Source organism: Schistocerca piceifrons, chromosome 9, assembly GCF_021461385.2.
Source record: "Schistocerca piceifrons isolate TAMUIC-IGC-003096 chromosome 9, iqSchPice1.1, whole genome shotgun sequence".
NCBI lineage: Eukaryota > Metazoa > Arthropoda > Insecta > Orthoptera > Acrididae > Schistocerca > Schistocerca piceifrons.
The window spans coordinates 27,771,820-27,786,036 of NC_060146.1; the positions used below are offsets into that span (position 1 = coordinate 27,771,820).

The 14,217-nt window shown below is 43.7% G+C and overlaps 1 protein-coding gene across 1 annotated transcript in view; it reads right to left on the reverse strand.

Moving 5' to 3' along the window:
• Positions 1-6,409, reverse strand: part of LOC124717249 (cytochrome P450 4C1-like) — an 88,062-nt gene extending 81,653 nt beyond the window's left edge. Inside the window, exon 1 of the mRNA XM_047244050.1 lies at positions 6,273-6,409. Coding sequence (XP_047100006.1) covers positions 6,273-6,409 — 137 coding nt within the window. The remainder of the gene's footprint in view (positions 1-6,272) is intronic.
• Between the last annotated feature and the right edge of the window lie 7,808 nt (positions 6,410-14,217).

Here is a 14,217-nt window from a genome sequence, read left to right on the forward strand (position 1 = left end):
GATGCTCGGTTTTTCTCTTTCGTTGCATCAGTTCAAAATTTTTACAATTTTCCAGGTGAGTGTACACTATTATAAATTATGCATACTAATGTTTCTAATTAAAAAGACACTAAATTCTTAAGTCGTTTTACTATGTCAGGTTGGGGATCCTCTGAAGGGGATTACTATTAACTTATTCTGAAGTTAAATTTCACTTTATTTATTTCAGAGATGGATATCATGAATTTGTTTCGACAGAAAGGTGTTCTGCTACACATTCATAAGAAGTTTCACGTCCAGTACCTTCGGATCCCACAACAACTAGTTTATTGCCAAAACAAGCTTCTAACTTCACATTACTTGTCGAGAAGAATCCCCACCACTGCCGGTCATCTGAAGTGTCATCGCCGCAGCGTTCACCCACCATCAGTGTTCAGTCTGAGTTGGATCACGTCAGCCCATCAATTTCAGTTCCTACTGTCAACAAGCCGAGGAAGCCTCATTAATTAGCAATCAATCACAGCTTTGATTCACGCGGATGCGTAAACAATTCAATGACAGACTAAGTCAAGTACCTATTGCTAACTCGCCTACGTGCTCTAAATTCGTCTCATGATGTCAGAAAGGATGTTGACGACAAAAAATCTATAAAAAGGCCCTTTTTAGAAAACTTGGCTAAAAAAGTATTCACAGCTAATATACTCATCCAAGTTGAATGGAGCGCTCTGTATCTTTTTTACTCTTTTCAAACCAGTTTTAAGAAGAGGAATACTCGGTGCTTTCGTGTTTAAGGCTCACCAATATTGTAAACACTTTCATGATGATGCTCGAGCCCATGAAAAGAGTTATGAGCACCTCGAATCTACAAGTAAGACCATAAGTGTTTGAGAGTGCGTAGAAATGAGAGAGAACATGGTGTTCGAACAGTTAGCTCATGTAAATATCAATAGAAAAAACTGAAATTAATTCTTGCTACTTTAATACAATATTTTGTGGCACTCATGACATATCTATCAGAGGAAAGAATTCGAGTCTAGAAAAGTTCCAAGATTTACTTTTGTTTAGAGTAAGTGCACGCGACGAAGATTTGGAGTATCAATTACAAAACCAGGGAGCAAACACAAAATATACATCGCACAGAGTTCAAAACAATTTAATAAGTACATGTGGTACTATGTTACAACACTAGATAGTTGTTGAGGTAACCAGATCTCCCGTGGTTTCATTATTGGTTGATGGATCGGCTGATATTAGCGGGAAAGAACTGCGGTCTGTGGGAGTACTATTTGCAGACAAGAAACTGAACTTTACAGTAAAGGAAGCATTTTTAGCGTTTGCAGAGCTAATTGCATTCGATGCTGAGAGAATTTCTTCATATATGTTAAAATCTGCCGAAAATTTTGGCATTGATGTGAATAAGTTCTTTGGCTTAGGCTTTGATGGCTATTCGACAATCGCAGAACTCCGGTCCAAGCTAGGATCAGAGAAATATATCCGTGAGCTGCTATTTCCATTGTGCACTGCAGATACTTAATTTAGTGTTAATGACCTTAACAGTTTCCAGGAAATTCGTAACACTGTAGGAACTACAAATTAAGTTATTACGGTCTTTACGGAAGGCGCACTGCGTGGGAAAACAGGACGTAACATTACACTGTTCTGTGAAACTAAGTGGTCACACAAATATACATCAATAAAGGCTTTCAGAGAAAACTTCTTGGCAGTAAAAGATACCCCCAGTCACCTTACAAACGACAGTGAAAACAATCAGAACGTCGGATCACGTGCCAGGCATGTAGACAGCGCAACATCGTCAGTTGTTTTTATTATTTGTCTACATATTGTCTCAAGATAGTTTTCGTATCTACACTCCTGGAAATTGAAATAAGAACACCGTGAATTCATTGTCCCAGGAAGGGGAAACTTTATTGACACATTCCTGGGGTCAGATACATCACATGATCACACTGACAGAACCACAGGCACATAGACACAGGCAACAGAGCATGCACAATGTCGGCACTAGTACAGTGTATATCCACCTTTCGCAGCAATGCAGGCTGCTATTCTCCCATGGAGACGATCGTAGAGATGCTGGATGTAGTCCTGTGGAACGGCTTGCCATGCCATTTCCACCTGGCGCCTCAGTTGGACCAGCGTTCGTGCTGGACGTGCAGACCGCGTGAGACGACGCTTCATCCAGTCCCAAACATGCTCAATGGGGGACAGATCCGGAGATCTTGCTGGCCAGGGTAGTTGACTTACACCTTCTAGAGCACGTTGGGTGGCACGGGATACATGCGGACGTGCATTGTCCTGTTGGAACAGCAAGTTCCCTTGCCGGTCTAGGAATGGTAGAACGATGGGTTCGATGACGGTTTGGATGTACCGTGCACTATTCAGTGTCCCCTCGACGATCACCAGTGGTGTACGGCCAGTGTAGGAGATCGCTCCCCACACCATGATGCCGGGTGTTGGCCCTGTGTGCCTCGGTCGTATGCAGTCCTGATTGTGGCGCTCACCTGCACGGCGCCAAACACGCATACGACCATCATTGGCACCAAGGCAGAAGCGACTCTCATCGCTGAAGACGACACGTCTCCATTCGTCCCTCCATTCACACCTGTCGCGACACCACTGGAGGCGGGCTGCACGATGTTGGGGCGTGAGCGGAAGACGGCCTAACGGTGTGCGGGACCGTAGCCCAGCTTCATGGAGACGGTTGCGAATGGTCCTCGCCGATACCCCAGGAGCAACAGTGTCCCTAATTTGCTGGGAAGTGGCGGTGCGGTCCCCTACGGCACTGCGTAGGATCCTACGGTCTTGGCGTGCATCCGTGCGTCGCTGCGGTCCGGTCCCAGGTCGACGGGCACGTGTACCTTCCGCCGACCACTGGCGACAACATCGATGTACTGTGGAGACCTCACGCCCCACGTGTTGAGCAATTCGGCGGTACGTCCACCCGGCCTCCCGCATGCCCACTATACGCCCTCGCTCAAAGTCCGTCAACTGCACATACGGTTCACGTCCACGCTGTCGCGGCATGCTACCAGTGTTAAAGACTGCGATGGAGCTCCGTATGCCACGGCAAACTGGCTGACACTGACGGCGGCGGTGCACAAATGCTGCTCAGCTAGCGCCATTCGACGGCCAACACCGCGGTTCCTGGTGTGTCCGCTGTGCCGTGCGTGTGATCATTGCTTGTACAGCCCTCTCGCAGTGTCCGGAGCAAGTATGGTGGGTCTGACACACCGGTGTCAATCTGTTCTTTTTTCCATTTCCAGGAGTGTAGAACCAATAGTCAGCAAAGTCGAGGATGCTGACATTGATCACCACTCTGCCTGTAGATACAACACAGACACGCTAGACAGCTTTCAAAAGCAGGGAGAAAGTAATGACGAATTCACTAACATTTTCGAGGTAGTGATAGAAAACTCTAAGGAACTTGACACAGATATAAAAATGCCAAGACCGGCTTAAAGACAGCCCCACAGGTGCAATGTGAATGTCAAGTTCTGAGTGCCCAACAACTATTTCAAAGCGACAGTTCACAATCCGTACATCGATTCTGTAATCACGTCATTTGTCAAAAGATTTGAAAAGGGTAAAGACAAGCCTTTCAGAGGTGGAATTTTTACCCCACATTTAATGAAAAAGGAGAAGAAAGAAGATTTAATGAGAGATATAAAAAGTTTGCAAACGTCTTATCAAATCGTCAACGTGGAAGTAGAAGCCAGACTATGGTACGAAGCCTGGACCAATAAAGAGTGTTTGGAAAAAAATAAGGAAAGCTCCATGATTTTCAGTTTGTTTGATGTATAAGATATAAGGACCTTCCCCCTCAATTTGTGTTTCAATGAAATAGCTAAAATAATTTTTTAATATAGGAAGAGTACCGTAGCCTAGTATTTTAGGACAAAGCTTTTAACTAAGGCAGAACTAGAATTTTTATGGGTATTTAGAAGTCGCCGTTCGTCTTCTAAAAAGCTAAAAACAGGCGGCCCATTCGGCATCGCTCGGGCTGTACTACTGGCAAGTATCTGCGGCTGGAAGAGTTGCCTGGCGTGCCAGTAAATTTGTTTATGGACCGCTGCGTGGGACTGTGTATAGATTCAGAGAACAATGTTAAGTAAGTGAATATAATCGCTTTCATGTAACTGAAACGTTTTATACAATGCACGCCAGGAAAGTTCTCAGAAGACGTGAATATTATCCTTCCTATACGTTAAGTGGGGTATGGAATGACATCTCGTCCAATGATGGAAGCACATAATGACTCAATTAATATGGTTGGAACAAATGTAAATGTTACATGCGATTAGTGGTTGAATGTGTGTGTGATCGAATATGTCTTTTAATTTTTAGCATATCATCTATTGGACACTCGTTGAATGGATCACTTCTGAAGGCCACAAATAAAATGAAACAGAAAAGGAAAACAAATACACCTGAGTTAGATGTGTAGCCCGTGACAGGAGTTCAGTTGTAAAGATTAGTAGACACTGATTTACTGTTCAGACTCTCTGCCGCAAATCTTGGCCACGGAATCTTTGTGGCAGGACTTTTTCACACCACCATGCAAATAATCGAGCCAACATAAGGCTTAATTCATGGGAAGCAGAAAGCTGAAAGTTCGCCTATATGCTGCACTGCTGAAATAACCATCTATATGAACGAAGCAAAGCTGCATCCCCCGGTGAAGTAGATTTGCGGAAAAGGTTTTTACTTTCTGCATAAAAAATGAAAACTACAGAAGTTTGATTCGAAAGATTTTTCGCTGTGGAATTATTCTCAAACGGCTGCAGGGAAACTATTCGGTAAAAATATTTGATTCTTCCGCATTTTATTGTCTCACATCGCAGCATCATTACCAAGTGGTCATCACAGCAATAGTTCGAAGTAATGCACTGTCCGTTGTTTGAAGAAATTGCAGTGAAAATGATACGTGAGTTGCGTCTGCTGATCTGAGGCAAGCAGATATTGGCGGTCCGGATCTATCATCTTTTTTCAAAATGTATCCCCAGCTACCTGCAGAAGTCTTTCGAAACATTCATTAGCTATAGGCAAGAAATTTGTGGACCCCATTCCATATTCTATTTTTAACGTGCCAAGAAGATATGTGTGCTTCCTTCTTGAAGAAACTCACGAATGCGCTCTTAAGTTCAATTTCAAAGTGCCCTAGTAGAATATACGTGAATAAGTTGAGGCACATCCACATTGAGTGAGTGCACGCAAACGATCGTCTTCCTTTGGCGCCGCATCCTCAATGTTTCGACAAGGATACGTCGTGCTGCCGTACAGCTGCACTTCCAAGATGTTTCACCAGATGGTTATAGCATCGTTCTCACACCTCATCTTCATTGGACATTAGTTCATCATTTAGACGAAATATTTCCAAGTTAATCTGAATAAACCTTCCTTTATCACGGTATTAAAGAAGACTCTATCAAAATTCCTGTAGCGGTTCTTGAGATTAACCTGTACATACAGGCAGAAACGCAGTATATATAAAATTATTGGGACAAAGCGTCTTCTGGCGCACTTTTTGATATCAAATCGGTATACTAATTAATTAAATTGTGACAGTTGACTAATAATAAAATTACCCTATAGTTATGTTAATTGTTTTATGACTCATTGAGGACACCTATTGTTTTGCTAATTGATTTATGACCCCCCCTCCTTCTCCTCTTCCCCCACCCCTCTGGGAAAAGGCACACATTTTTTTGTCACCCCTCCCTAGTACAGGTATGAACCACTTTTCTCCTTCCTAGGAATCAGCCCTCCCCGTCCCTCCCCACCCACACTTCCCCTCCCCTAACCACTTGTGAATTGGCGGGAAAAAGATTCAGTCTGTGCTGGAGAGAAAGGATCACATGACACAAAATTCAAATAAATGCCAATAATAAAATATTTTGTTCAATTCAATTTGCATATACTTTATGTCCAACACAAGACACACACACTCAGAGCTGAAATGACTAATTGTTTATTCACACAATTCTGATTATTTGAACAAGCAACTTAAATGTACTTGCACAGTCTTCCAGATAAAACACCAAGTAAACAAACATTTCTTCTGTAATTCTTAGAATCTTAGATGGTATAAAAGGCCATTCTTGCTACTGCCGAGAATGAAGTCACTTGTTAGACTATATGGCGGAAACAAAAGTTAAGTTCTGAAACACTACTAGCCCAATCATCTCGAATGTGAAGTATTTAATGAGTACAAGTGTTGTCAAGTTAAATTTCCTTATTACAATCCCCAAAACGATGTCCCGGTCCAGATTTGCCGAGCTGGTAGGGCCCGGTCCCCAGTAGCGCAGAGTCTCGGTCGGGACAGCTGAGGACAGGACGGCCACAGCTGCAGTTCTGGCCACGCCAGCGTCACTGCTTTCTGCTGCTCCAGTGAGAGCTCTGGTCCTCGCATCGTCGAGGATTACTTCGTTTTGATTGGCTGCAGAGCTGGGCCGCGGAAGAAGATCTGCGCACGCCAGTTGCAGCTGGAGTCGCCCCCTGGAGGCCGGCCTCCCTGCTGACTTCCTCGCCCTGCAGTGGTACGCGCGCACACGAGACACCCGGCCGCTGGCGCTCCACTGTAGGGGGGCTGCGGCAGGAGACTGGGGACCTCCCTGGTGGGAGATAGCTCAGTCGCCGTACCTTCACTCTTATCATGTCACCTGACACCCTGCTGGTGCATATCGGTGGAGTTACTGCATCGGTCCCACATACCTGTCGGTTTCCCAGAAATATTGAGACACTTTTGATTGCTCACTACAGCTCATTTGTATATTTGAAGAGGAATATCTAATCAGATTGATTTACTGTGCAGAATAGTGCAATTTGCGGGAAAAAAACTTGCTTGAAACAGTCACCGCATATCGGGTGGGGAAAAAAAAAACATTCTGATCGTGGCGACCGAATGGCAGACATGCTGGTGTCCCCCCCCCCCCCCCCCCCCCCACCGACGGGACACTGCGCCTTTCTGTGTGGACTGATCAGTAAAGAGACTCACACACGTGCTCAGCTGGCTCTTTTGTTGTGCAGACTGGAAGCCAAGCTAACCTCCGAAAAAGCATCAGGTGGCGGCAACTGTTTGATATTTGAAACCTGGGAATTCATGTTTTTTGTGGCCTCGGAACATGCGCACTACCTGAAGCGGTTACTTCCTGACCAGCAAGTGCCTATCAAGTGCCACCGGAAATAATGCTAACACGCACTTTATCCTCAACAAAGTTGCGGATAACTCATAAATCCGCAGCCCTCCTCCGAAAATGCCAGGCTGTGGATGTTTTGGAAATGGTCCATTTGCACTACCCTGACTCAATGGAATCTATTGACTAATTAACTGAATCGACAGCCTACGTGAAGTTTTTCCTTGCTTACTGTTGGTGGATATTAGAATTCGCGTATTTGGCATGAAACTCTGGGGCTGTCTGGGGTTTATCCCGCAACTGTCCGGTTTCCAAACCCTGCTTTTCCTCAATCTGGTTTTTTTCTTTACTCCTATTGGTAAACACTGGCACAGTTAGGCTGTTTGGCAGGAAATCCATTATGTTGCAGGTAGCTGAAAATGGTACTGAGGATTTCAAATTAGAGCTCCATTGCACTAAACAATGTGCAGGAGACAGAACAGGGGTTTGATGGAGTGTGCTCGCAATACCACTGTCAGTAGGAATAAACTGATCACTCAAGGGATATTGCCCCTCGCAAGTACTACCCTATCCCATGCTGTACAATCCTGCTAACATACTTGGAGACAGCACAACACTATTCTGTCGAGCTATTCCGCTGGACCAAGCCACCCCAATACATTGTCCAGGTACAGACTACACATACTCTACTGTGTGAATAGTGTGCTGCACGACTCTGTCCGAAACCATATTCAGGCACTTTTCCAAACTCAACTGTGTGGATATTATGCTGAACTACCTTGTCCAAAAATGCGTCCAGGTACACCTCTGTACTATGCATTCTGGCTGCGTGGGTTCTATCCAATGCATAAGGGTGGTACTTGTGAAGGGCACTGTCCCTGCTTGCTATGGACACCCTGCACACAAAATAATGCAATTCGGCTAGGAGTTTACAATTGGATTGCAAGTACAAGCAAATTTAGATTGTACGAACGGAAGATCACGTAACCGGAAGTGTCAACATTTCGGATCTTTAAAGTATAATAGGAGGTTTGGCAGCTGCAACTGATTAGTCTTCTGTGGTAGTTGAAAGTGTCAATATGTATTCCTCCAAAGCGCTTAACATGCCTCAGCTTTTACGGAGGAGAACGAGACCAGCTGACGAATCCTCCGGTTCATGGTTACTACTGAACAACTTGGACAATCTTGTTTCTGTCACTGGCGACTTAAATTTCACGGGAAATGGTACGCTTCAAAGCAAGAAGAATTTAAATGTGCTTACTCCTATTACAGAACTGTTTTCTGATAACTTTATCTGTGATCAATAGGATAGTCAGGAGCAGTTAGAGAAGGAGTTTTCAGTAATGTTAAAGAAGGAGATGTGTGACTCATTTGCCCATTATCTACATAGCAAATTCTCCAACATCGTCACTGCAAGAAAAAGTGTCAAGACGAAGATACCATTTCCCCTACATGGAAGCGACAGTGTGTCAGCAACAGGAGTATTGGGTAAAAGCGGCAAGGAAGCACGTGAAACCATTTCGAAGAAATATAAAAATCCTGTGACTATACCATATAAAGTGGAATTAGCTGACGGTAAAATGGAATTTCTAATGAAAGGCCTGCCTGGAATATTGCAGCAGCTACTTGTGGACGATTATTACCTTTTGGATTTAGACATAACACACGATTTGTAAGGTGTGAGACAAAGAACACACCTTACATTGAATTCCTGAAACAACTCCAGTTAAATCTATATGTCACGCACCATAGTTACTCGAAATTGTGCGAATCTTAGCGATATTCAGCAGAATGTAATGGATGTAAACTACCACGACTCACACTAGTAACTGCACGAGCGTTATTTCCCAGACCCGAGCTACGAGGCGCATTCTCACGGAAGGAGTATTTTACGAAGGCAACGCCCGTGCCGTGTAGGTCAGACTCTCACAATGGGACAACCAGAGAACACGATGAGACGCCGCAGCCACTGTGCAGACCGGTGGCAAAAGCTGCTTTTAACGACAACTCTTCGAAAAGCTTTTCTACAGGAACACGGCTGGAGGTGGCAGATAAACGCCCAGAGCACATTGGTGACTCACTGTGGTCACCTGCGTAAAAACCCTCATGGAAGAAAGCTGTTTGTTTCAGTATTAGATAGCAGAAGTTAAACTCTGCCCTACAAAAGAAACAACGCCTGTGATAGACTAGAGAAACTCTACTGGGTGGAGTAATAAAAAGTGCAAACGCTGTGATTGGCCAGACGATAGAGCAAATTACAGACAGAGAGATGCGCTCCTTCTCTTGCAGCAGATCGTCGAGTGTTTGAGCGAGGCGACTCGCGCCGCGCTGAGACGATTGTGAGAGTCATTATGTGAACACTTGTATAAATGGCTCTGAGCACTATGGGACTTAACAGCGAAGGTCATCAGTCCCCTAGAGCTTAGAACTACTTAAACCTAACTAACCTAAGGACATCACACACATCCATGCCCGAGGCAGGATTCGAACCTGCGACGTAGCGGTCACGCGGTTCCAGACTGAAGCACGTAGAACCGCTCGGCCACCCCGGCCGGCAACACTTGTTCACAGGCTCGTCTTAACTCATAAGGAGTAAAACTGCAAAGTCTCCCAGTATAGAGAACTGCACCGAGCACTGACAGTTGACGCTTGCGGGCGGTTTGAGTGTAACAACGTACGCACTACTCCAGCGAAACACCATGTACCATGCCAGTTAATTTAGCTAGGGAACAACTAGGAGTCACGGCTTCATCAAAGAAGTAAGAAATGTGTCAAACCGATGTTTAACAGTTGAGAGAGATTTAGAATATACTCGGAGGTTCACAGCTCACACCAGCGGCAGCCACTGCCGCCGCCGACGAAAGGTAAACACGTGCGCTCCCGCCACACCAGCAGGTGACAGTCAACTGACAGTCACTCCTGCGGTCGTCTCCATCTCTCCTATTTTTTCGTACATTCAGCCATGACCGGTAGTTAAGCATACTCACGATTGTCGGACTTAGTTGAAGCAGAAACGCGAGATATCCGATTTCGCGAAAAGAACTGATCATCCACTGTAGAGTGCTTCATATCCTGAAGTTACTGAATTGTTGTAATTGTGTACTCCTTTCTGATTGCTCTCTTCCGACCCCATCCCTTATTTGGTTATTTTCACTGTGCGTTTTTAACTTAATTGATATCTCTGACCCCAGTTGTATTTAATTTGTTTGTATTTCATCGACCCCTAGACATGGTCATCAACCGTCTCACGTATTAAAGAACCATAGAATAGTTAGGAATGTCGTTTCACAGTTGTGAACACCCAATATCAACATTTTTCCATCCTGTATGTATTATAAGTATGATTCCTATGTTATAAAGTCATTCTTAGAGCAAAAAATAAACCTTAATAACGAAAATCCGTACACTAATTTCTGTTAGCGATAATGTTTCCTTCACGGAAAATGTAGTGAAACCGACATTGAGATCATTGTCTGATTACATCACTGTCCGCACTGCTGCACTCTTCTGAACTCTGCATGGGGAGCTGGTGTCTTCCTACCTTGCAGGCCGCTGGTTCAACACAAATTCCTAAAACGCTCACAGACCGTCCTTGTACAGCTGTGGTACGAAGATAGAACGAGTCTCACACATGTTAGAGATTTCGCAGGGATTTGTAATAAAATCCAGATTCGCGACTACCTGATCTCAAACCACGACTTCTGCATGGGAGGACACCGCCAGGGGAGCAGCAGTGTGATTGTGGACAACGATAAGACCGCTGAAATAGTCTGTTTAAGGTGGATGACCTCCAACTCAAAAAAGATTTATCACAAATTTATGTGTCAGATCGCAAGTCGAGGTGTGAATAAAGGTATCGGTAGTAACCTTATAGATTTTTATAAAGTGTCCAGACACGCAGCCACAAGAGATTTTTACATGCTCCTTGGTTAAACAACATGGTATTACCAGACTGGAGGCTGCAATATACAACTACAGAAGGGTCGGGTGCAAAACTGTTCAAGTGTTTTAACTCTAACAAAGAGTATTTACAATGCGCTCCACTGTACTCTGTGCCAGTCACACCCATGTGGTGTCAGCTGACTACTGACTCACAGAACAGCTTCTGTGTGGTGTTTATGAACGTTCTGCGGCTTGCCTACCCGACAATCCACTGATGTGCGAGAAAGTCTGCCCGCCTCTGAAGACCAAGAAAAGCTTATAAGCTATGTTCTATCGGCACACAGTTTCAATTACCCACCTGCAAAACTACGGGCAGATTCTCAAAACTGATTCCAATAAAGACAATGTAAGCATTATACAGAAGTGCTATGTTAAAGTAGGAGAAACATGTTTCTCTCAACCCAGGCCATTGTTCTCCACAATACCATCGGATATTGTATCGCCGAATTGAGAATTGTTCCTACAAATAATATTCAACCTCAAGTTTTAAGAAAACAACAAATCCATCAAACGGGCTTAAATCATACCGCACGAAAAAAATTGCTCCTATCAGTGGTGTTAAATGTACGAAGAAGAACACTGGAAACAGAAGAGGTCGAAGCAAAAAACGAAAATTGGAGTACTTGGCGAAAACAATTGCCACAAAGGAGGAGTATAAACTGCTCCTGGAAGACTAAGAAGCCTCTGCCGATGTACAGACAAGAACAACAATTTACTTTAAACACAGAGTATGGGAAAGTGTAGAATATAAGATATCAGAATTTACTCTAAACAGCTGTAGAAAGAGGCCGTATGTTGAAGTACTGGCCAAAAATGCCGGCATCGATAACATTTACTACGTTGACAGACAGACGAAAAATCTATTTATGATGTCCCATTCCCATACGATCCGCTTAAAAAGGATGGTTACATTGTTCCTCAACCTTGTGGACTCAGTTTTGTGCCCTTAGTAACAGAATACCCGTTTGCAGAATTTCTAACTGATGGAGTAACATCATTCAATGGAAATTAGTTTGCAAAAATGGTAAAGTTAAATTTCAGTACGGAAATTCTGAAAGAATGTGGATCTGACGATCTATCAACATAAACTCAGGACGATGTGGAGTGTTTAAATAACTGTGTTATGTCGGAAATAAGAGGAAAAATTAAAATTCCTGAATGCCATCAGCTAGAAGAACTGCATGAAAGAACACAACTCATTGTTAAAGCCATAAGTGAGATAGTTTGGAGGAAAAATCTATGTATGTACGTACCTTCTTTATACTTGTCAGATTATTGGCTGGAGAATGAAATATATGATTCAGATGTAGACATAAATAATAAGTTAAAATTTATGTTGGATGTTATTAAAACTACATCAAACAAAAATAAAGAAATAGTTGTTTTCCGTGCGTAAATTTATATGCAAAAATTAATAAAAGCTTTTGTAAAAGAATATTTGCTTTTGTATTCTCTACTCAGTCAAGCAGCCTAAGAGAATCTCTTATTTAATCTGTGTGTGTGCCTTTTGGATATGGTGGGCAGGGCAGTATACGGTGGGGAAGACCTTGAAAAGTAGTTGCACCAAGGTAGTTGAAAATATAGTAACCGTCGCTGGAATGGCCGGTCAATGCGCAGCGCAGCGGAGAACTTTGTCCTATTCCGCTACCCCAGACTGAATGAACCAGAGCTGCCGGAAGAATTGCCTCCTAGAAATCTACAGCTGTGTGGCTGCTGTGGAACTTGTACACAGATACGTGGTAAGAAGGGAGAGGGCAGCAAACTATCGCGGAAGTGTCGGAAGGTCAACACGCGCTGCCACAGCTGGCGCAGGATGCTTCACGGTTCAAAAATGGTTCAAATGGCTCTGAGCACTATGGGACTCAACTGCTGTGCTCATCAGTCCCCTAGGACTTGGAACTACTTAACCCTAACTAACCTAAGGACATCGCAAACATCCATGCCCGAGGCAGGATTCGAACCTGCGACCGTAGCGGCCGCGCGGTTCCAGACTGTAGCGCCTAGAATGCTTCACGGCCCTAACTGCATATCGAAATTGTCCTGCAAAAAAAAGGAGCAAAAAAAGGCCACTCGCAAACAACGGATCATAATACAACACATGCATTGCGAACTTCTCAACCTATCTAGTGACTCCTTTGCGCGTTGTAACTGCACCTGAAGGGCATAGATCTTATGCTCCTGCTCCTCTACCAACTTATTTCTACTACAGATTCTGCATTCCCAGGGGAGGATCTCACTAAAATGACCACTGGCTTCCCCACTGCATTCTCCCCCACATTGAACATCCCACACCGTAACCTACTACTCACAAACCTACGACAGAGCCCACACTTCTAACTCATCGTAAAGTTTTACAGTTACTGAAAAAACTATACGTCTACGTTACCAAAGTTCAGTTACACCATACGAACTTTATATTTATGAAACTAACAATAAGGGTCTCGAAATTCTCTGCCTAGTAAGAAAGCAACTACTTGTATTAATACTACTACACCACAGCTAATAACAATACCAACAAAACTTCGCAAACTTATTAGCTAAAACCAATAAATTCAAACGGCCACTGGAACACTAAACGAAGTTAAAACACTGAAATAATTTGACAATTCAGAGGTTTCCTTTACCAGGATATAGATCACCTGGCTGTTTCTCAAGGCGCTCCTTGCAGGGTGGGGGAATGGCCATGTACGTAAAAAACAGTATTCCACTTGAGTCCATAGACGCATCACGGCACTGCGCTGAACAGTTATTTGAATGTTGTGCAGCGGTAGTTGAATTTAGGGAAACTAAACTTCTAATTGTTGTTGTTTATAGGTGCTCTAACTCCGACTTCAGAGCATTTCTGCTCAAGCAAGAGAGGGCTCTTGATTCACTTTGTTGGAAGCACCAGAAATTAGTTACATGTGGTGACTTCAATATTAATTTTGTATATGATGGTGCAAGAAAAAGGATGTTGGTAGATCTTATAAATTCATATGATCTGATGCAGACTGTCTTATAACCAACTAGGGTGCAGGGGAACATTAGCACAGCCATAGCAAACATTTTTATTCATTCTTCATCACTAGATGGGCATTCTGTTAGTAAAACCGTGAATGGCCTTTCAGACCATGATGCACAAATTTTAACACTAAAAGGCTTT